This window comes from Eleginops maclovinus, chromosome 13, assembly GCF_036324505.1.
Source record: "Eleginops maclovinus isolate JMC-PN-2008 ecotype Puerto Natales chromosome 13, JC_Emac_rtc_rv5, whole genome shotgun sequence".
NCBI classification, from domain to species: Eukaryota; Metazoa; Chordata; class Actinopteri; order Perciformes; family Eleginopidae; genus Eleginops; species Eleginops maclovinus.
Genome location: NC_086361.1, coordinates 1,432,551 through 1,454,386, shown reverse-complemented (window position 1 = coordinate 1,454,386; position 21,836 = coordinate 1,432,551). Strand labels below are relative to the sequence as shown.

At 40.5% G+C, this 21,836-nt stretch overlaps 2 protein-coding genes across 3 annotated transcripts in view; both read right to left on the bottom strand.

Annotated features, from left to right (window-relative positions):
• LOC134874670 (glutamate receptor ionotropic, kainate 5-like) overlaps positions 1–21,836 on the bottom strand; it is a 290,705-nt gene that overhangs the window by 216,067 nt on the left and 52,802 nt on the right. The window lies entirely within an intron of this gene.
• On the bottom strand, positions 13,325–16,528 carry LOC134875122 (E3 SUMO-protein ligase KIAA1586-like). 2 transcript variants are annotated; one of them, XM_063899555.1, is made up of 3 exons: positions 16,155–16,528; positions 15,791–15,895; positions 13,325–15,443 (listed from the first exon to the last, which is right to left on the bottom strand). In XM_063899555.1, the coding sequence occupies exons 1-3, from the start codon at positions 16,288–16,290 to the stop codon at positions 14,344–14,346; spliced, it is 1,341 nt and encodes a 446-aa protein (XP_063755625.1). In that variant the 5' UTR covers positions 16,291–16,528; the 3' UTR covers positions 13,325–14,343. The 2 variants fall into 2 exon arrangements, with proteins under 2 accessions (XP_063755625.1, XP_063755626.1); XM_063899556.1 differs by lacking the exon at positions 15,791–15,895 and having other exon boundaries at positions 16,155–16,526.

The following is a 21,836-nucleotide window of genomic DNA, read 5'->3' as shown; positions in this document are numbered from 1 at the left end:
CAGAAAGATGAAACTCCGCTCCAGAAGTGAGACGCTTTCGCTGCCGCCGTCACGGTTAACTGAAGAACTGCTACCATGATAAATTACTTCCCTCTTCTTTGAAAAAAATTTCCTTATGTTGATTTTGGCTGTATTAACAATTTCCTGAACATTTTGTGTGTGTGTGTGTGTGTGTGTGTGTGTGTGTGTGTGTGTGTGTGTGTACGGTCTGTACAATACCTCCGATACCGGCATCGCTTCATACAGATCTGAGCTTTCAACCGTAGCCTAATTATGTTAACATTCCTTGAACATGCGTGCTATGTGAGAATCTGCCTTGGTTCAAAGCAGTGAAAACATGGTACGGAATTTCATTGATTCGGCCATTCTCTCAATAAGCAAGTGGAATGGATTCGATAATGTAGCACTGACACAGCTCTACAAAGAGCAGCGAGTGGATAGACCGCTGCAGAGGACTTTCGACATGGTGTAAGTGGGGGGTCTAATCCAATCATTTTAAAAGGTAGGGGGGACTTCTCCCACCCTCATATAATGGCTGCGACGCCCATGAATATGGGTATTAGACCAATGTGTAATCGGTCTAATACTAGTGTAATATAGGTTAAAAAACAGTTTAACATCAGTGTAATATGGGTGTAACACTGGTGTAACATGGCTTTATTATGTGTATATGGGGATTCTAACAGTGTAATATAGATGTGTTAGAGGATAAATAGTAGTGTAACATGGGTGTTTAAACAGTTTAATTAAGGTGTATTATAGGGGTAGTATTGGTGTAAAAATGTGTCTAATTACACTGTATATTTTAATATAGTGTAACATGGGTATAATAGCCGTTTAGTAATGTTTTATGTGGGTGTGATAACAGTGTAACATGGGTTTGAAAAATAGTAATCAATTAATTTTCTTAAATATGTACAGTGGTATGCAAAAGTTTGGGCACCCCTCTGAGATTTCATGACAATTTGCTTTTCCTTTATAATAGAAGATCACAGCAACAACATTTGTTTTCCTACAAAGATGTAGACGTTTTAGTGTTTTCCAGACCAAAATTCTTAGGGTAGCATTACATAGTTTTATTATAATAAAATAAAATGCAAAAAATGGGATGTGCAAAAGTTTGGGCACCCTTATAAATAGCATTCATTTCAACACCTGTACGGATTTATAGCTGACAGGTTGCTGCACAAAATTGCTTTGATTAGCTCATTAGACCTTCAATTACAAAGACAGGTGGAACCAATCATGAAAAAGGCTATTTAACATAGGTAATAGCTGGCTGTGCCTGGCCTAGGTTCTTTCTTAGGGAGTGGCAAGATGGGGACCTCAAAACAACTCTCCACTGACCTGAAAGCTAAGATAATCCAACATTATAAATTAGGAGAAGGGTACAAAAAATTATCTGACAGGTTTAAACTGTCTGTCTCCACAGTCAGAAACGTAGTTGTGAAATGGAAGGCCACAGGAACAGTCCGTGTGAAGGAAAGATGTGGTAGGCCGACAAAAATAGGGGAAAGGCACAGGCGAAGGATGGTGAAAATGGTCACAGAGAAGCCACAGACCACCTCCAGAGAACTACAACAACATCTGGCTGCTGATGGTGTAGTTGTTCACCGTTCCACAATCCAGCGTACTTTGCACCAGGAAGAGCTCATTGGAAGGGTGATGTGCAAAAAGCCTTTCCTGAGTGTTAATCACAAGAAGAGTCGCATGAGGTATGCAAAAGCACATCTGGACAAGCCAGAAGCATTTTGGAACAAAATACTGTGGTCAGATGAGACCAAGATTGAGTTATTTGGTCATAACATGAACAGGTATGCATGGCGAAAAAAACACACTGCATTCAATGAAAAGAACTTGTTGCCCACTGTAAAATTTGGTGGAGGATCTATCATGTTATGGGGCTGTGTGGCTAGCACAGGTACTGGAAAACTTGTTAAAGTTGAGGGCCACATGAATTCCTTACAGTACCAGGAGATTCTTGACAAGAATGTTCTAGAGTCAGTCACAAAGTTGAAGCTACGCCGGGGTTGGATTTTTCAGCAGGACAATGATCCTAAGCACCGATCAAAATCCACCAAGGAATTCATGCAGAAGCACAGGTACAATGTTCTGGAATGGCCATCCCAGTCCCCAGACCTTAACATCATTGAAAATGTATGGATTTATTTGAAGAAGGCTGTCCATGCACGGAGGCCAAGAAACCTGACTGAACTGGAGACGTTTTGTGTGGAAGAATGGGCCAAAATACCACCTGCCAGGCTTAAGGGACTTGTCTGTGGCTACAGGAGGCGTCTACAGGCCGTTATTGCAGCAAAAGGAGGCAATACTAAATATTAATGGAATTATTTCTTAGGGGTGCCCAAATTTATGCACATGCCTATTTTTGTTTGAATGCACATAAACATGTTTCTGTTTGACCAATAAAAGTTATTTCACTACTGAGATGTTTCTGTTACCATAAGGTATAACATATGTTAAAAATGAAGTTGCTGCTTCAAAAGCTCAGCAAGTGACAAACTGATGCAGTGGTTTTCCTAAGGGGTGCCCAAACTTTTGCATACCACTGTATATGTGATTGGGTTAGGAACATGGATCAGGATCTTTTGCAGGGTTTATCTGCCAAAGTTGTTTGAGGTGACTTCATATTTAATTGAATCGCTGCTTGCTTGGATGTACAGCTGCGCCAAGGATTAAGTCAGCTGCCTGCTTATTTTCATATTTATAGCACCAAGGGGGTGAAACACAAATAACAACAACCTGTGCCTGAATACATTCTGTTTACTCTGAGCAGAGCTGTGACTCAAAGGCCCTGATTTTCAATTTAGCTGAAGGCCAACAACAGCTTCACTCATTAGGAAGGGCATAAACACAGAACAAACATATACACATGATTGGATTAATTAAAGACTATTATGCTGTTGTGTTTAGACTAACAGTCCTGAATTAATCTGGAACTGAAGAGCGCCCTTTGACTTGGAAAACTTGTATCTGAAGCAGGTTGAGGTTTGCTGAAAAAGCTCTTTTTTTTTTACTTCTGAGTACTGAATCATTCCTCATTTATGATTTAGATATTCTGTCGGCTCGACATCAAAGATAGTGTTTTAGAATGTGTTCCACAAACACAGCGAACACCCGCAGAAGACTTCCCTAGAACCTGTGCTGCTATCAGACACGGTGTCAGCCTGCTCCGGCTGCCAGAAACAAGTAACCAATCAGTGATCCCAAAAACAAGAGCTGATCAACACAACATCCACAGGGTTCCTCTTGTTTCAACGGGTATTCTGACGATGTGCACAGCAGTAAAGTGTGAAAGAAGATATTTTAAAACGCTAAATATGATATTAAATCAGAGCACCTGCTGCCTCTTGAAGAGCATTTCATATTTGTGGTAATTTGATAGAGAGCAATGAATGGCTTTTGGTAACCGGTACAGTGAGGCATGCTGGGAACAAACAGTTGGTAAATAATTTATTACATGTTACGCAATTACGTAATCAGATTATAGAAAAGGTAACCCTACAACACTACAAATCCCATAGCGATGTAGCTACAGTAATGATCTAAATGTGTGTCAGCGGTCAGTTCGGGCATATCAAGAAATCTCAGCCATTGTCCTCATATCCTGTGGGATATGTGAAACAGGATATATTTCAGTATTTCTCATCATTTGTATGGTTTTTCACTCTAACCTCTGTCACACAAGAGTATACAGATTAAAAAGTTCAGGCAGTTTTTACCTAACGTTAAACTCTAGATCCAGACCAGATCAGTCACATACAAGGTGAAAAATACATTGTTTTATTCAGAATTAAAGCTTTTAGGTATGGTAACTTCAACAACTTGTAAAAACCTCTTCCTGTCATTCTAACACACGGGTTCTCAACAACATGAAACAACGGAGCAACTTGATAAGTTACACCATAGCAGATAGATGTCAAATAAGGTAATGGCATAACAAGTAAAATAAAAAAATATTTTGGGGGGCGGTGGGGGCAATATTTTTGAAAGTGGGGCATTTATGTGTTTTTGTTGGGCGTTTTACAGGCTTTGTTGTATAATCTATGATTTGAGAAAATGAGCGAGGCAAAGTCTTTGTATGTGTCCGACTGGTCTCTGCTCTTGTGTCCACTTTTCAGGGGCGCAGAGGCAGGCTGTCTCCTCGGTTATAACTTGACGCGCGCAGCGCAGCTATCTACAAGCATGGATGAGCAGGAAGCACGACTCTGCGAGCAGGTTCGTCTGTACAGACACCTGTAGGCCTACTATGACCCTTTAATGCGGGAGCATAAGGATTCTCAGATGGCCAGGAACCCATGGAAATAGATCTCAGGGACTTTGGCGAAAGAAGAAGCTTTTTGTAAAAAGCTGTAGAAGAACCTCCGCGATCGGTTTGTCAAAGCCAAGAAGCGAGCACAAGCCCGAAGCGGAGCTTCACGTCAAACCTATTCCATTCTTTTTTTCCCCTCTAATATATGCACCTGCAGTGTGAAGTTCCTGTTACAATACTGTACGTGGTATGGTTTTCTTATGTGCTGGTGAATTAGTTAGGCTGTGGCAGTTTAAGGGTGTTCTGCTGAAGTTTCGATCCAAAACGACTGCTCTGGAACCCCCTCCCCCGTCAGTCTTACGACCGTATGCTCCAATGTCCACCATTGTAAAACGGTAGTTTGTGTCACAAATTGCCACCAGCACGATGGAATATGCACCTTTATAGTTGAAATAGTCACTTCCGGCATTTGACGGGGCTTTAATCGTGACATGTTTGCCATCGATGCACCCCAAACAATTGTGAAAGTTCCACACTCTCCAAAATTCTCGTGCAATATCTGCCCATTTGGTTTCTTTGGGCAAGGGCACAAAGTCATCTTTCAGCGCCTGCCAGATAGCCGTACACGTCGAAACGATGCGGCCGACGGTCGAGCCTTTGACGCTATTACTTGAACAAGGTGGAGGGAGAGTCCTCTCCTGAAGCTCTGCCTCAGAGAACTACAGCTCAGTGAGGTAAAGGACTCTGAGGGTTTAGAGTCTAAAAACACTGGTTTTAAACGTCAGATAGGTACTGTTAGTCTCGGTGATCACAGTGGCTCTCAAACGGTTTGGTCCTCATTTATGTAAACAAATATTTCCAATACACACCTTTATAATATTATTATAGTTGTAAAAAAAGATCAGAATAAATAAAAGCAGTTATGAAATCATTCCAAAGTATACTATAGGACAGAAAAACTACGATACAGTTTAAAAGGGGGGTGATTAGTAAGATATAAATACAATTTAAAAATACTAATCAGGTTATTTAAGACAAGAAAGACGTTATAAGTGGTTTAATGCCGCTTCACATGAGGGGAGAGAGGAGGCGAAGGAGAGTCTGATTCAGGAACCCAAATATAAATGACAAAGTTTAAATGTTTTTTTATTGGTTGTGGTCACATTGTAAGGATTTTTTGATTATTGAAAAGTATACAGTTCTGTTTCATATGGGTGATGAGACATGTATCCATGGATCTAATCTCTTAATTTTGCCCTTAAAGTGCACCAGATTGAAGCATTTAAATCCTACATTTAAAAAAAAATCTTCCCGGGGGATTCATGCCCTGATGATTTTACTTCTGACCTATTGATAGGTACTGGTAATTCTATCTGATATGTTCTGAATCCTTTTTCACCCAGTTAATCCACTACTTCATTCCCCCTTATACCCACATGAGCACACACAAACCGAACATCTATTCCCAAATGATTATACTATACATCAGGAGTAGTATTTCATGCAGAATATCTGACCTAAATAATATAAGGCAATTGAAGGTTAAAAAATAACAATAAATAATAGTAATAATATTATTATTATTACTATTATTTAGAAATGTTAATATGTAACTTCAATCTTAGAGGATTTGAGTTTGTGTAATAACATAATATAGCAGCTTAATAATAAGAAAAATATTGTAGGAATGTATAATAAATATATAATATAATGATAAATACTAAATAATAATCAATATTAGAGTTCAGGGGAGACACTTAGCCTACATTTTATGTGATAGGGGGCGGTAAGCGACCTGGATAATGCATAGGGGGCGCTGGCCCAAAAAATGTTGAGAACCACTGTTCTAACACATTCGAGACATTCTCCCGAATAGATAACTTTTTGATCGCCACCTCAATTGTGGTCTAAAATAAAAAAGTGCTATAATGATAATATTGTTATCCTGGATCATACACCCAGCTGTTTAATCTATGAGGTTAAGACCTTAACAGAGGAACCACCTCTGGACCACTGTCCAGCAGTGACTCAGTCAGTAGGGGCTTGGACTGGGAATCGTAGGGTTGCCGGTTCAAGTCCCCAAACAGACTTGAAATATGGAAAGTGGACTGCTACTTGGAGAGGTCCCAGTTCACCTCCTAGGCCCTGCTGTGGTGCCCTTGAGCAAGGCACCGGACACCTCCAATCCCCCCTATCCATTGCTCCCCGGGCGCTGCACAATAGCTGCCCACTGCTCCTAGTACTAGGATGGGTTAAATGCAGAGGACCAATTTCACTGTGTGTGCTCTGCTGTGTGCATGTATGTGACAAATAAACAGGGTTTCATCCTCCGATTCTATCTACCTAGAGGGTCTTTCCAGCACAAATGCATGCAAGATGAAGAATTCATAGAATATAGGAGGACGATATCTTTGAAATAAATCCGACACAAACCTTTTGCCTGTAAGAGAAGGGAAGCTTTTAAAGCTCTCCTGAGAGGAGGTTGCATTAGTTGTACAGGGTCAAAGTAAAACAAAGATACAAGAGATCAAGATTTGAAAACATGATGAATGAAAGACAATCCTCAGCTGGAATGTGAGTTAGTCATTTTGAGAGCTGAATATGATCAAGTGCCAGCTTTTAGGACTGCCTCTAGTCTTTTAAGGCTCCAACACACTTTTTTACGATAAATCAGGCAGATTGTTTGCATGGCAAATTGAACAACTATAAACCAAAACAACAATAACAACCATTCTATCTAACCGTCAGATTATTGTGGATCCTACAGGAATTAATGATGCATTGAGTGAAAAAAACTTGAATATTGTCCTTAAAAAGTCCCAGAGACACATATGTAAATTGTTGGACTATATAATACATTTCAATATGATTGATTTTCTATTGATAATATTAAAATCAGCATAAATTCATTAACCTAACCATTGTACTACAGTTATTACATTATCAATGCAGTCTGTTTTATGCAGCTCTGTATCATCTCCTCCCTGTACGCAGCAGTGTAGGACTGAACCACTTCCCTCTGTCTCTTTGACCTACTGTTCTACAACACTGAACTTCAAGTGTCCTGCTTTTTCTCCCCGGAGCCCTCAGGAACCGATGGTGCTTCTGTTATGTACAATGGTTGTGAACAAAATATATCCACGAATAAGAGCAAAAACATCAAGGGGCCTTCACACAAACAAAGAAATGCTCTGATCTCTGCAGCTCTGCACGTCCTGGGAGGCTCGTTTCAGTCCTCGATTTGGTTTTGAGCAGATTCCCTGTGAGTCTTTGTCAACTTTTGTCTGATAAACTGCACAGAGAAGTGCAGGGGAACACAGTTAGCTGGTGAAAAGTGAAGCATTCAGCAGCTAAAGAGACTGATATCTCCATCGGTGGTTGGTGGAGACCAAAACTGAGCTAAAAGAGGGGGTGTTTTAAAAGTGTAATTACGGTGTAAGATAGGTGTAATATTGGGCTAATATGTATCTAAATACAGTGCAATATAATATGGAGGGGGTTCTGGTGATGATGCGGGCAGCAGAGTTTTGGACCAGTTGAAGTTTGTGGATGGACTGAAGAGGGAGACCAAAGAGTAGAGAGTTGCAGTAGACGATGCGTGAAGTGTACTGGAATTGCGGTGACCAAATGACATTACTGATGTGAGTTTTGAAGGAAAGTGTGCTGTCCAGTATGACACTCAAGACTCCTAACCCTGAGGAGAGGGTGTGACTGAGGAGTTGTCGATGGAAATGGAGAAATTGTAAGATTTGGTTGGTTTGATGCCAATGAGGAGAACCTCGGTTTTATCACTGTTAAGTTTGAGGAAGTTGTAGGAGAACCAGGATTGTATTTCATGTAGGCAGTCAGAGAGAGAGGTGGGGGGAGGATGGAGGTTGGTTTCGAGGACAAATAGAGCTGGGTGTCATCCGTGTAGCAATGAAAGTGAATGTTGAAATTACGGAAGATATGGCAAAGAGGAAGTAGATAGACGATGAAAAGAAGAAGCCCCAGGACAGATGGGTGTTATAATAGTGTAACATGGGTATAATAAGGGTGTTATACTGTGTAGTTAATTTTAAATGGGTAGAAATGTGTCATATGTGTGTAATAACAGTGTAATATAGGTGTAATATGGCTATCTGCAAAAAGTGGTTTAAAGTGACGTGAAGAAACTTTTTTTAAATGTCATCGCCGCTTGTCTCGCTCCTCGTTTTGTTTTGGGGCAGAGGTCTTGTCTGAGTCTTTGCCAACTATTTATTCTGAACCCACTTCTCAGAGAACTGCAGGCCAACACAGTCAGCTAGTGAACAAAGTGAAGCATTCAGCAGCTAACGAGACAGAAATGTAACTTAGCTAAAAGAGGGGGAGTTTTAATAGTGTAAATACATAGTACAATGGGTGTAATGTTGGTGTTACATTGGTGTAATGTGTATATAAATACAGTGTAATATGGAATAAATAAGAGAAAATATTGTAAACATCAGGAGGACACAAACCATTTATTCCCTGGATGGACTCAGGAATAAAGTTATTTTAGTTCGGCCCTTTTGTAATGTGACGATCCGGGGCTATAGTCACCCAGATCGTAGGGACTGCTTTTTTGCCAGTTCAAGTCCTGGATGAAACCATTTTGGGGTAGTGGGGTAACTTTATACATTCTGGACAAGTTCAGAAAGAGACTGGAGACAGGAGCTCTGAAATCAACGTGTTTTACTTTCAACCAAAGCCAGAATCCTTAAGTACACAACAGCTGTGCACTACTCCTGATACCTGGGTGGGTAAAACACAGGCTCCATTTTCCCTTTGTGTGCTGTGCTGTGTACGTTTGTCCTTTCAATGGTTCAGCGCTGATTCAACAGTCTGAAGCTTCAGATTTTTCTGCTACTAACTCAATGCCTTGTCTCACCATCCATACATGCTCAGAAATCTGGTCCCCTTCACGTTGTTTGATTGGCTAAGGAGTATTTTGCTTAAAGCCTTACAGAAAATAGCAGCTCCGTTAGTCACTTTATGAATAAGACACTATTATATTATTCATATGTGATATTGACCATTTTATGTTTGGTCAAAGCTTGCCACAACGGTGGGATAAGCTGTTTTTTTATAAAAGCAAACCTGTTTAAGCCTGTACACTGGACTGCATGATGATGATGTGTATTCCTGAGGCCAGATATGTCAGATCCATTAACTGTGAAAGAAAATATAAATACTTCTTCATCATCTTTTACTTTTCCCTACCTCAGACTATTGATAAGAAGAACTGTGTTAAATGGCAGGACTGCTTTTTTTCGACATTCCACTCCTAACGGGATCCAGGTCTGGTACTGACGGGACCCTCCTGTTGAGAGGGGGTCTCTGCAGAGTTGTGGACTCGAGTCACATGACTTGGATTCGAGTCATGAATTTGATGACTTGAGACTTGATTTGACAAAATCTAAAAAGACTTGCACTTTGACTTGGACTTTAACATCAGTGACTCGCATTTGGACTTGGACTTGCTCCTTTTGACTCGAAAAGACTTGCTATTTTCCCCAAACCCAAAGATTAAAAAGTATGTTGACATGGACTATCTCTCTTTGCACCTGTGTACATCTGTGTGCGTAACGTGTGTGTGGCATGACATCCAATCAAATTAGATCCACGTTGTTTTGATCGGACAGCATCCAACCAATCAAAGTACTGGACAACCAATGAGGCGGAACAAACTATAAGGCGCCAAGTAGGCAACAATGATACCACGGGTAGTTTCGTTTGGATTTAAAAACTTTGAGGTGGTCAACAAAAAAAAAACTGCAGTCTGTAAAACATGCGGGACGAAGATAACAGACGGAGACGCGACAACTTCCAACTTCGTTCGACATTTGAAGTTGCACAAAGAACGGTAAGTTTTGAAAGAAAGCCAACACTAGCTTATCGGCTAATTGCTAGCTAGCTACATATCAATGATACTGTAAACGTCACCTTGGCTTACGAACACGCTAAACGGTATCTCCTGTGGGTTCATTAATGGATAAGTTCACTATTCTGCACTTTGAGCCCCCTTTCTGGGTCGTCTTGGATGAAATAGAAATGTTGACGATTGGTCCAGTCTCCAGCTTTTGGCTAATTTGGAATCACCCCCTGCTTCAGAATGGTTGGCTACAGGCATTCATAACATTGTCCTTAAAACTACCCTAAACATTCATTTTCAAGGATGAGCAATCCACCGAGTGGTAAGTCACTACCTAGACACAGCCGAAGGACAGAACGCCATTTTGTTCTGGGCACTGAACATGAAGTCTCTTCCTTCACTCTTCCGAGTGGCCACCAGAGTCTTGGCAGTGCCTGCCTCTAGTTTTAAGGTGAAGAGTGTTTTGCAAAAATGAGGATCTTTTGAGACAGTTATAGTGCAATAAGCAATGGAAATACAATGTCAGCACTTTCTGTGGAAATGACATTTGCCTTTGTTTATTTCAAATGTGTTTGAACAATGTTCCTGGTTTGATAAATATATACAGATCTTAAAAGCATACATGATTTGTGTAAATATTATTTCTCCGTTGTTAAAAGGACTTGAAAGGACTTGAAACTCAAACGGTAGGACTTGGGACTTGACTTGAGACTTGTCGGTCTTGACTTGGGACTTGACTCGGGACTTGCTTGTCTTGACTCTGGACTTGAAAGCAAAGACTTGAGACTAACTTGTGACTTGCAGAACAATGACTTGGTCCCACCTCTGGGTCTCTGCATTACATGTCTTCTGATCAGTAACCGTGTGAGTGTGTCAGGTGTGCTGCACCACACTCATTTCATTTCATTCTTTAGATTGAAATAAATAATAATAATTGGTGTGTGTGTGTGTGTGTGTGTGTTTTTGTGTGAGTGTATGTGTGTACACATGTACACGTACGTGTTGTGCTGCAAAGCTGCTTCAGTTGGTATGTGCTGCAACGCTCCACTGAACAACGTTGACTATGCAGCTCACTTGATGTGTTTGTGTGTGTGTGTGTGTGTGTGTGTGTGTGTGTGTGTGTGTGTGTGTGTGTGTGTGTGTGTGTGTGTGTGTGTGTGTGGTGTGTGTGTGTGTTATATTAAGTAGTCCTGAGAGAGCGCTACTCTAATCTTACACATGAGGATCAGTTTCCTCGTCACGGTTAGTTTCACAGCTTTATGGCAGAGCACAACTACATCTGCAGCCTCTTAATGCAGCCCCGCTCCACAGTGACATCACTGAGGCAAGGATATCAGGAGAATACGTGGAAACAATAAAGTACTTTAAAACATCTCTGAACCATGAAATTAAGACAAAATATAAGAATTTCACCAGTTAAATTGTTGTTAATTAGTAATGTTTAGATCTCCACATATGAGCAGCAGAGGCTGACATGAGTGATTATGAAATATGTATGATAGCCATCGTATGGACATACACCATCTGAGCTGCATCGTTTGTTCTTAAGGGTTGATCATCATGCACCGTTCAGAGAGTGAGACCATAGTACGAACTTATCTCTGTTTTCTTAGACAACATTTTGAACTGTAAAACCTAATTTAAATATGGGAGGCTTCTGTCATTATCGGGACATACAGTGTAAACAGTAAGTTACTAAGGACAAAGACATTTTTTTTTATATGTTTGTGTGTTGAACACTAAATCCAACCATGTGTGCCCGGGAGGAATTACTTCCTGGAGGCACTTCCTGTCTATTAGTATAGTGTCCCCCCCAGCAAAATGCCTAAAATTCCCTGGGAGATTGAATTTATATTGCACTGTTACAAATAAAGCATGCTAGAATGCCCTCCCCCTACCTGATTCCTACCAGATACCTACCCGATTCCAGCGGCTGGGAATCTAAAGCCCTACCCCTGTTTCCTAAGAGGGGCATTGCAAGATTTACCCATTTGTTCGATTGCAGGGTTTTACCATGAGAGGGCGCTTCCTCCACAAATACACAGAGACAGCTAACGGGGTGAACTTTGGCCTTTGTTTAGCCTTGGTTCACACAGTTTGTTTCCTGGACTAACAGAACTGTCACTTCAGTAATGTTTGCAGCTCTGCAGTTGTGTTTGCTGTGCAGGCTTTAGTCACATATTTTGTATCCCTTATTTTCACAGGGAATGTAACTCATTACTTTTACACTTTTTTAAATGTGTACTATTACACACATTCAAGCTATATCATGTTTATTTTCTACTCTTTTGAATTTCGAATGATGTGCAATTCCTTGTTTTTTACTTTAACGATAAAACATCCAGATTTGAGATTCAATAAAGTTTATCTCATCCTATCTTTCTTGTAATTCAATAACATATAGTATTTTTATATTAAATATATATTAATTGTATTATTAATAATAAAACTGTTTAGACTTTTTATTTTTGCTGCTCATACTTTTACCTTTACAATAGTTTGCTTAAATATGCAGGACAATTTATTGAATCTTGTTGTGGTGTTTTTACACAGTACAGCAGTTTTCTACATTTAGCTTTTTAAGTAGAGCGTTGGCTCTTCACCAGCTTCTCACTCGGGGGAGAACTGTTGATGACAAGGACCTATTGTAATGCTAATGGTCTGGTTGGGCCATGTGAAGGATCCCACCCAGGGACTGGACCAGTGGTGTAGTCTACTTTTTTGTAGTGGGTATACTGTAATAATTGTACTCATCCATCCTAGAGCGACGCATCGCGGAGCAACACCTGTCTCGAAAGCAACACCTCATGAACACCATCACACTCACTAATGCATAGAGTATGCATCTTGAGACTGGTTATGTGTCAACATGTCAATGTATTATAAGCATTTTTATGTGACTTTTAACTGCCAGTGACATTAACAAATAAAAGAATGAACAATGATGGAAAAAGCCCACTTATCTTCTAGGGTTGAACAATTAATCGCCATTTTTTATCAAAACCTCAATATGGCCTACTGCAATTTTTGAGTAATATACAATAAATATGGTCATGCTACAGACCTGACCCACACATCATATTCTACACTTTAAAAAAATCTTTGTTTCGCATAGATCTGCACAAATATCACACAATAATCATTTTAAACACATTTTTCAATGCATTAGATATTTATTCAAACTTGTTCAGCCCTATTATCTTCCATAAATCATTGTCAAACTATGTACTGTAACAGCTTAAATGAACAAGCAAACATCCTTGAAGTGCTACAAGACAAATTAGCTTCAAACAAGAAACAAATGAACAAATAAGCTTCACCTCAATAAATGAAGGTTGAAAAAGCACTCAACATGTCCATACTGGGTTCACTGTGTTAGTCCACAAGCGCTGAAAAAAGGATGGAACACTTCTAGACACAGTCTGGTAGTCTACAGAGCTTTCCAGATATGTTTGTACTCAGGCATCTGAGGTGTGCATTGCCTCCTTGCTTGCGTGGCAGAGCGATGGCTTCTCAGCCATGTTGTGACGTACTTCCTTGGCTCAAAAAGTGTTACAGGGGGCCCATTGATGCTGATCATCATCAAATTACTTATATTTGACAACAACAGTGTCGATCTCTTGTCTGTGCATATATTGTTCATGAGACTGAAGCCCCTTTCACACTCAGCAGTGCTGCAAGGGATGGTCTTCATGCATTGTATGAGTGGCTTTAAGCTTTCAGGCTCACTGTCTGGGTGCTCAAGGAAATCTCTCATACCATTGACTGCTTGCTCTTCACCAAGATTGAACCGCCTGCAGAGTCGTTTCACTTGTGCCTCACCATGCCGTATGCCAGGGGTTGATGGCCAGTTGCCTGTATCCAGAACACTGAGATCATGAAGCATTTCACCATCAAATGAGAGGCGCTTCTCCAAGTTGTTGATCAGACTTTGTAGGAATTGTTTTGCATTGATTGGTGTGAGCTTTGCATTTGACTCCAAGGGAACAGATCCTAAATGTCCCAAAGCTTGTGCAGTCAGTGCCTCCTCTAATTTCTCTCCTTGGGTATCTTTGAATGATGCCAGCACTCTGATGGTGCGCTTTAGAAGATGGTCTGCTCTCAAGAGTATGACAGAATGGGCCTGGAGTTGCTGAGACAGGTTTGCAAGTTCAGACAGTGCATCAAACATGAGTCCGAGGTCACACAGGAATTCCTTGCTTTACATTCGACGTGCCAGGCCTCTATAAGTTTGTCTCTCTGTGCTGCTTCTTGTTTGGTCGCCTGCAGCATTTTCAAAGTGTCTATTGAGTGCTTCATATGATGTCCACACAGCCTTTACAGAACGGAAACTGCTGGCCACCCATCGCGTACTTAAAACTCTGCCAATTTTCAGGACTTGCGAGCCCACTTCTTGTGCTGCTTCCAGAAGCTCTCGTGAATTTTTATTGGACTGACTGTAGAGATTGTGGATCTTCTCTAGGAACACTTTGAAGTGGTTGACTGCCTGAACCTCATCCACAGCATCAGATACAGCCAGTTCCAAACGGTGGTTCATGCAGTGCCATGTGAAGAGGTTAGGGTACCTTGCTGTCAGCCTGGTTGCCACACCAGAGTTCTTGCCTAACATGACACTGGCTCCATCAGAAACAAATGAGACCCAGTTCTTTTGAAGCCACTCTTCAGTGAAGCCTGCAGTGTCCAAACAGTTCAGCAGAGCTTCTTCTATATCCTTTGCCCTTTGGCTCTCCAGCTCAACCAGCTCCAGGAACAAAAATTCAGGAGTAGCTCCATCCACTGAGGCTTTCAAGTTGACAATCATTGCAGATTTGTGGCTGATAGATGTAGCCTCGTCAATGAGAACAGACAACTTGCTTGAAGACGTCACAATACTGTGAACTATTTCTTTCTGCATCTCTTTTGCTATGTGTTCTACAATTTTTGTGGAACTGTACCTTGAGTGCAGACTAGTGCCCATGTTGGCACCATTTTTTTCCTGAAGCTCAATGAGACTATCATGGTCAGTAAAAGGTCGGTTCATCTTCGCAAGATAGTATGCTGTTCTGAATACAGAATCTGTCTCTGCAAACACAGTCTCTGACACAGCTCTCACCAAATTTCCAACTAAATCCTGTCCACCCTTCTCCGTGAGCTCCTGGGCTATTTTGTGTGCTCTGGACGTCTCTTGCCGTCTAAAGGCCAGAGATGTTGATCTGCTTGAATCTGAGGACTGGATCTTAAAGTGCACCCACTCCTCAGACATAGACACTTGTTGTTCGGTGAGGACACCGGTTGATTTTGTAGCGCTGCAAAGAGCACAACCTGGAAATAAACAAAACCATGATTAATTAGCATAATAGATTTTTTTACCAATAACATCTGCAGAAAAGAGCCAATATTTACTCAAAAGTATTTAATAAACTGCTTACAATATTTACACCATGGCTAACAAATGCATGAAAAGCAGATAAAAGGAGACAAATGTTCCACTTTTTCAATAGCTAATTATTTGACAACTACTGATAAATAACATATAGTAATTAAATGGTGCAAATGTTTTAAATGCACTTTTAACATGACCATGAATTAACTCTCATTTGCATAGTCATTGACTTTATGAATTTCTGTTGTTTGGATCAGCTTTCCTTTGCATGTGTGCTGACATTTACCTAACTTTCTGTCCCTCCACTCTAACCAAGGATGCCTGTTCTTAAATTCCCTAGCCTGACTTTCAGTCCACAAGGCTGGCCAGGAGCTCTCATCTGTGTCATCATCTGAAACAAGGAGATAATATAAACATTGTGTTCTGTTTATGACTGCACATATACACACACACACACACACACACACACACACACACACACACACACACACACACACACACACACACACACACACACACACACACACACAGTATCTCGCTCCCTTTCTCTTCCATTGATCCACCACACTAACGTTGATCAAGTTAGCTAGTTCTAACCAACTATCCCCTGCTACAGTTACGTTAATGATAACCATGCTAATTTCACTTACCGGGTAACTTTGCGGTAGCGCCGGGCTCGTTCTCTGTCACCTTTAGGACAGCCGCCTGACCTGGCTCTTCTTCTGTAGTGGTAGTAGGGGAAAACTTCGGAAAACATTGAAATATTGTCGTCTGTTTTCGTTTCATGTTTGCTTCCTGTTTAGCGCTCCGCGAACTTGAATGGTGGACGGATCAAATTGTGATAACGTTAGAGAAACGCGGGGTTTGTCAGAGCCGAACAAAGTGTGTTGCTGTTGCTTAGCAACAGGACAGGCGACGGAAGCCCCAGACGTCCAAAAGTATTAACACAGAAGGGGAGAAAGCGTGAAAGCGCAGTCACAAAATGATGTTGTTACGTATCATCGCTCAGTTTTAAGAGGGTATACGGAAATCACTGGCATTTTCTAGTGGGTATACGGCGTATACCAGCGTATCACGCAGACTACACCACTGGACTGGACCGCTGAAATACAGTACTTCAGTAAACAACACCTCCATTGAATGAAAAAAACAATGCAGTCGCGAAAGCACTAAGCCAATCAGGCATGGCTAAAACACAGAATCAGTCTATGTGTCAAGGGGGCACTAGTTTCTCCCCTGTCCAAGAACGGGAAATGGTCCGGTCTGACAGCAGAGAGCGGAGGAAGAGATAGATCAGTGCTCTAAACCCTGAAGTCAAAAATCGTACACATCCAAAACGGAAGAAATATATCTCATTATTATTACTAAGTTAAATCCTGTTCATTGTTTTTGACTTCTATTAAGTCGAGACACTACAGGTGAATAGGGTATTTTTTTTAACTTATCAGCATGAAACTTCTCCAGTTAATCACTGACATTAAGACGATTGTTTTTTTGTATTACAAGTTTTCTGAAAAAGCTTGTTTAAATATGCAAATTAGACATTATCCAATTAAATATGCACATATTTTAATACATTTCAGGAACACAATTCTGAACATTGGATAAAGTCAGGTTCAAAATTCTTGTTTCATTTTGTAGTCATATTTGAATCTAAAGTTTTTACATAAGGGATTTTTGATATCTCTTTTTATCACTCTATAAATCGGAAAATACTGTCCACAGCCGTAAAATATCCAATTTTGCCATGTTTTTAGGTATAAAATGTTATATAATTCAGGCTTTGAATGATATATGAATAAACCCTTCTGTAAAAACCTTTAGAATATTGATAGGAAGACAACTGGAAGGTTTGGTGTATGTAAGTGCTACTGAAGTGGAAATTTCTAGCTCCCAATATGAAAAAAACTCATTTTGAGAAAACGACCTTTAAAGATATTTATTGTCAAATTCCATTTTTTGTTTTTTAAGACACTATTTATAGACACAATATCTAATCTAATCCTTGGCAACAACAATATAGAACTTATAAAACACATTACAACTGAAAACTGAGTAACACAGCATAGGACCTGAACTGAATCCACCCAGTGAGCAGTTCATTCAACCTCACTACATGAGCTATCAGCCACTGCTGTGTGGCGCTCTCTAAACCCTCCTGTTGTTTGGATGACAGCTTGCGCATCGACGCACTCCGTGAAGGTATTTCATGTTCGGGTTCATTTCTTTTTAGTTTTACTTTGCTTCATGCAAGTGACAATTGTTGTCGTCTTCACTGTGAACGTTTTTTCGCTGTTCTTTTGCCATTTAGAGATTGAAATGTCCCACGGAAAGCTAAACCAGGAAGTGACACACACCACGTGACGCATCTGAACGAATCACAGAAATTGACACCAGCCAATGAAATTTCGTTTTTTGGATTAAAGCCCCCTTTGTACTTTCAATTTGGTTGCTGATACAAAGAAAATGACCATATTTGGATCCGATGACATTGTGCAGGAGAGACGGAGCTCTACAACGATACCAGGGTGGTGCAAACAGCGCCAGTGGTGCTATGTTGCGTTAGAATGCAAACTTCTGGTGAATTTAGGAGAAATCTACAGACACAAATAGACAAACTATAGTAAAATAAACACCTAAATGTGTATTTTGTACGTATTCCTTCAAAAGACTGAAAGAAAACATGTTATGGAATCAAAATAGCACAACATCTCAAAATTGACCAGTGCATGAAAAACGATGTTTTTGCCTGCTGTGTCTCACCTTAAACACTAGATATGTCCACGGAAGTTTATTAACAGCAATGCAACATTAAAGGAACAGGAACTGCAACTGCATAAATGTGCAAACCCGAGCCTACAGTTAAAACTACTGTTGGAGATCAGTGGGGGATGGGAGAACTTTGGCACTTCCGATGGCCCATTAGGTGTGAAACTTAAAGAGAGTCACAGCACTGCTGATCCAACACGTTCTCACTCCCAACTCGTCCTATGTTGACGTGATGTCAGGATCCCTTGGCGTTTCATTTAAACGCAATGGGAAGCTTTAGCATCGATCTTTAACTTGCAGGGAAGTCCCATAGCAACACAGAAAAGATGCTCATTTACGACCCAGTGGTCTAGTAAACTCTTATTTTGAAATGAAAAGAAACAGGTAAATACAGTTTCCCGCGTTCCTGAGCTGATAACACATTCTGTCCTGACAGACGGGAAGAAAGTCTGACATTATACAAGCAAACAAATAAATAAAAACAAAGATAATTGTGGCTTATTGTTGAGTAATTATCAGTGTGTGGTTTAGAAAAGAATAACAAATTAGAAGGAAAAAAGGACGGTGAAAATGCCCGAGATTATAGGCTACAATAAAAATAAAGAAGTAAGATCAATAATTGTGGCTTGATATTGAGTAAGAATAAAACGCTGTGAGACCCGGTCTGATCTCAAGTCATCTACCGTCGATTTTCAACTTCCCTGCACGTTGAAAATCGACGCTAAACAAACAAATACCAACAGTAATAGTTCAACAGTCGTACAGTAAACAATGGACACTGTATATATGGTTGTCTGCCGTGCTGAGATGACGAGGCTCCATTAGAAATAAACCTATTAGTGAATTATCGAGTTCAGGCAAGTTATTAACGTTTTAATGAAGTCGACTACAACATATTCGCATTTGTTAGTGCTTTCGTGTGAATTCGGCAAACATGATACATTAAATGATCGTTATGATGACGATTAAAATCATGCACTTCATCCCGTTGGATGTGAAACAAACAGATTATTGTTGTAGTTGTAAACACACGTGGATTAAACCATATTTATTTTGTTTTATTAAATATTTCATTTCATTTCACTATTTTATTTGTATATTTCTTATTTCCATTTCTAATTATTTTTTGCATTTTGCTGCTGTAGCAAACAACATTCCAGTTTGGGATGAATAAAGTGATAAAATATATATATTTTTTGAATGATTACATTTATCTTATTTAATGCACAATATGATTCTATCCGTGACAGTGGGAATTTAAAAAAATGATAGGCTATGCTATAGTAATCAGAGATTAATCCCCCGTGTTGTTCCTGGCAGAGCAAAAACCCTCCAGCCTTTTATTTAAACTTGTTTAAAACATAGCTAAATACATATGTGTGTCTCGGGCATTAAATGCCCGGCATCAACAGTTACTTCTGTGTTTTACAGTATAATTCTTTTCACCTCTCGTATTGCTTTCAACCCACCAGCTTTTATGGAGAAAATAAGTTATATCATTATTAACCAGAGGCATGTTTTGTCACTATTTTACGCATAAAAGTAACAGGCTGCTGTGTCTGTGCCAGAAGCAGCAACCTCTGAGGAATCAGCTGTTTAGTTCATGAGCTCCATGGTGGCTGCGTCCATCAATGCGCTACTTGGTGGACCGATGAGCCATTGCAGCTTCTATCCATATCAATTATCAAGGGGGCGTCACAAGTCTGAGCCGTGTCCACTACGTCACACTGGGGGTTTTCCTTTTGGCGAGGGCCGGCCAATGACCCGTACAAGACAGGTGAGGGTGGGGACGCCCGAAATCAGGCGATCCCTCTGTACCCAAGACCCTAGGAAATGCTCCGGACTTTGAAGAAAATATTCGTATTGGCCAAACGGCGCTACTACAACTTCCGCATCAGTCCGTGACATCACCCGGCCCAGAAAGACTTTTTCCCATTGATTCACATTGGGAAAGAGATGTCTGTAAATCCGAGGATATACTTTTTTAAAGCAAAAATAAACTACTCAATATTAACCTTGTATAGCCCTTATTAAAAACATTAAAGTTGTAAAATGCACTAAAAGCTGAATCCGGATTTATTTTCTCGCTCCATTCACTCTACTGAGCCGAGAGCGGGAAATCGGGAGCGGGGCTTAGGGGGAAACTCAACTGCGCATGCTCTATGCTCCTGACAACCAGGCATGATGGGTCATTTGTGACGTTTCGCTCTCGAGAATCTCAGGCCGTTTTGTCTTCATGCGCCAATGAGCAGCTCACATAGGAATGAACGAGGCCCACAACTCCAACGTTGCATCCAGTTCTTATTATACATCCATGCTGTTACCCCTACAATATACCCGGGTCATGTGACCTATGCTGCTGGTTTGGCTTCTGTTTTGGTGAAACTGGATGTCTTAAGTAACAGAATTGTTCCCTGGTCTAATCCGTTGTCAAGACACTCTCCTGCATCTGAATTATTAACTCATAGCGAGTTGGTTTTGACTCTTCTCAGACTATTAGCTGAAGAGTTGAAGGAACTGTTTCAGAGTTTGTGCTTCATCTTAGTTAGAGGTGTTCTCTTGTTTCTTTTTGTGGTTAACGCCCGAAAAAATCAAACATGTCTTTCAAAAATATAATAGTTTCTCTTCAAGTATGAAACACGTGGCATTGGTGCGGTTCCTTCTTCAGTCGTATTCCACAGTGAGTGTGAGAGCGCCCGGGTCACTAAATGCTGCAGCAGGGCCAGGAGCTGATTTATTTTCTACCTGATGGAACACTGTTATCTGGTCAACGTTTCATATATTGAGCTGCTTCTGCTCTATCTTACAGTGTATATTCTGAAGCCTCTTCATCTCAATCTCCCTAGCAGAGAGCACTTAAGAGGCAGAATTGATAGGAGATCAGAGCCTCCGGCAGGACTCTGTGCTTTTCATGGAAAGGTCAGGGCATCCATATTTATAGCGGCTGCAATGCACACAGAACACACGGACGGATTTATACATCTAAGAGTACATTAAGCCTGTGTGCTAATGTTCCTGTGCCGACACACGCAGGGTGATGGATGTCTCTATCATGGGCCAGTGATGGGGTTCCTGTACAAATTGGAAATTACTTCATACAGAGGACATGTGAAGACAAATCTACCAACTGGATTTGTTAAGGCTGGAAAAGTGAACAATTTATTAAATTCATTCATTTTATTATTATGCTCAGGTTGATGCTCCATTTTGCATCCACTGACTGTGACCTGTACACACTCGATGAGACTCAACCTTGTTGCTTCAGCAGTTGCATTTTGGAAGGAAATGATGCAGCATAGATATATACTTTTTAAAGACGTCTTTATGGCTGTGGCAAAGGAGGTAGATCAGTCCTTCACAAATCATAAAGGTTGGTGATTCGATCACCAGTCCCTGCAGTCAACAGGTCGATGTGTCCTTGGGCAAGATACTTAACCCCTCCCAATGGCATGGCCGATGGTGTGTGAACTTTAGTTTCCTTGAGAATTTAGCAGGCTCTGCCTCCTAATGAATGTCTGAATGCTAATTTGTATAAGTAAAAGTGCTTCAGGGGTTTAAAGACT

Excerpts from the sequence above, each read along its gene's own strand:
- LOC134875122 (XM_063899555.1), bottom strand. The coding sequence starts at position 16,290 with ATGAAACGAAAACAGACGACAATATTTCAATGTTTTCCGAAGTTTTCC. Across the intron at positions 15,896-16,154 it reads CGCTACCGCAAAGTTACCCG|ATGATGACACAGATGAGAGC; the intron begins GTAAGTGAAATT and ends TCCTTGTTTCAG. Across the intron at positions 15,444-15,790 it reads GTGGAGGGACAGAAAGTTAG|GTTGTGCTCTTTGCAGCGCT; the intron begins GTAAATGTCAGC and ends GTTTATTTCCAG.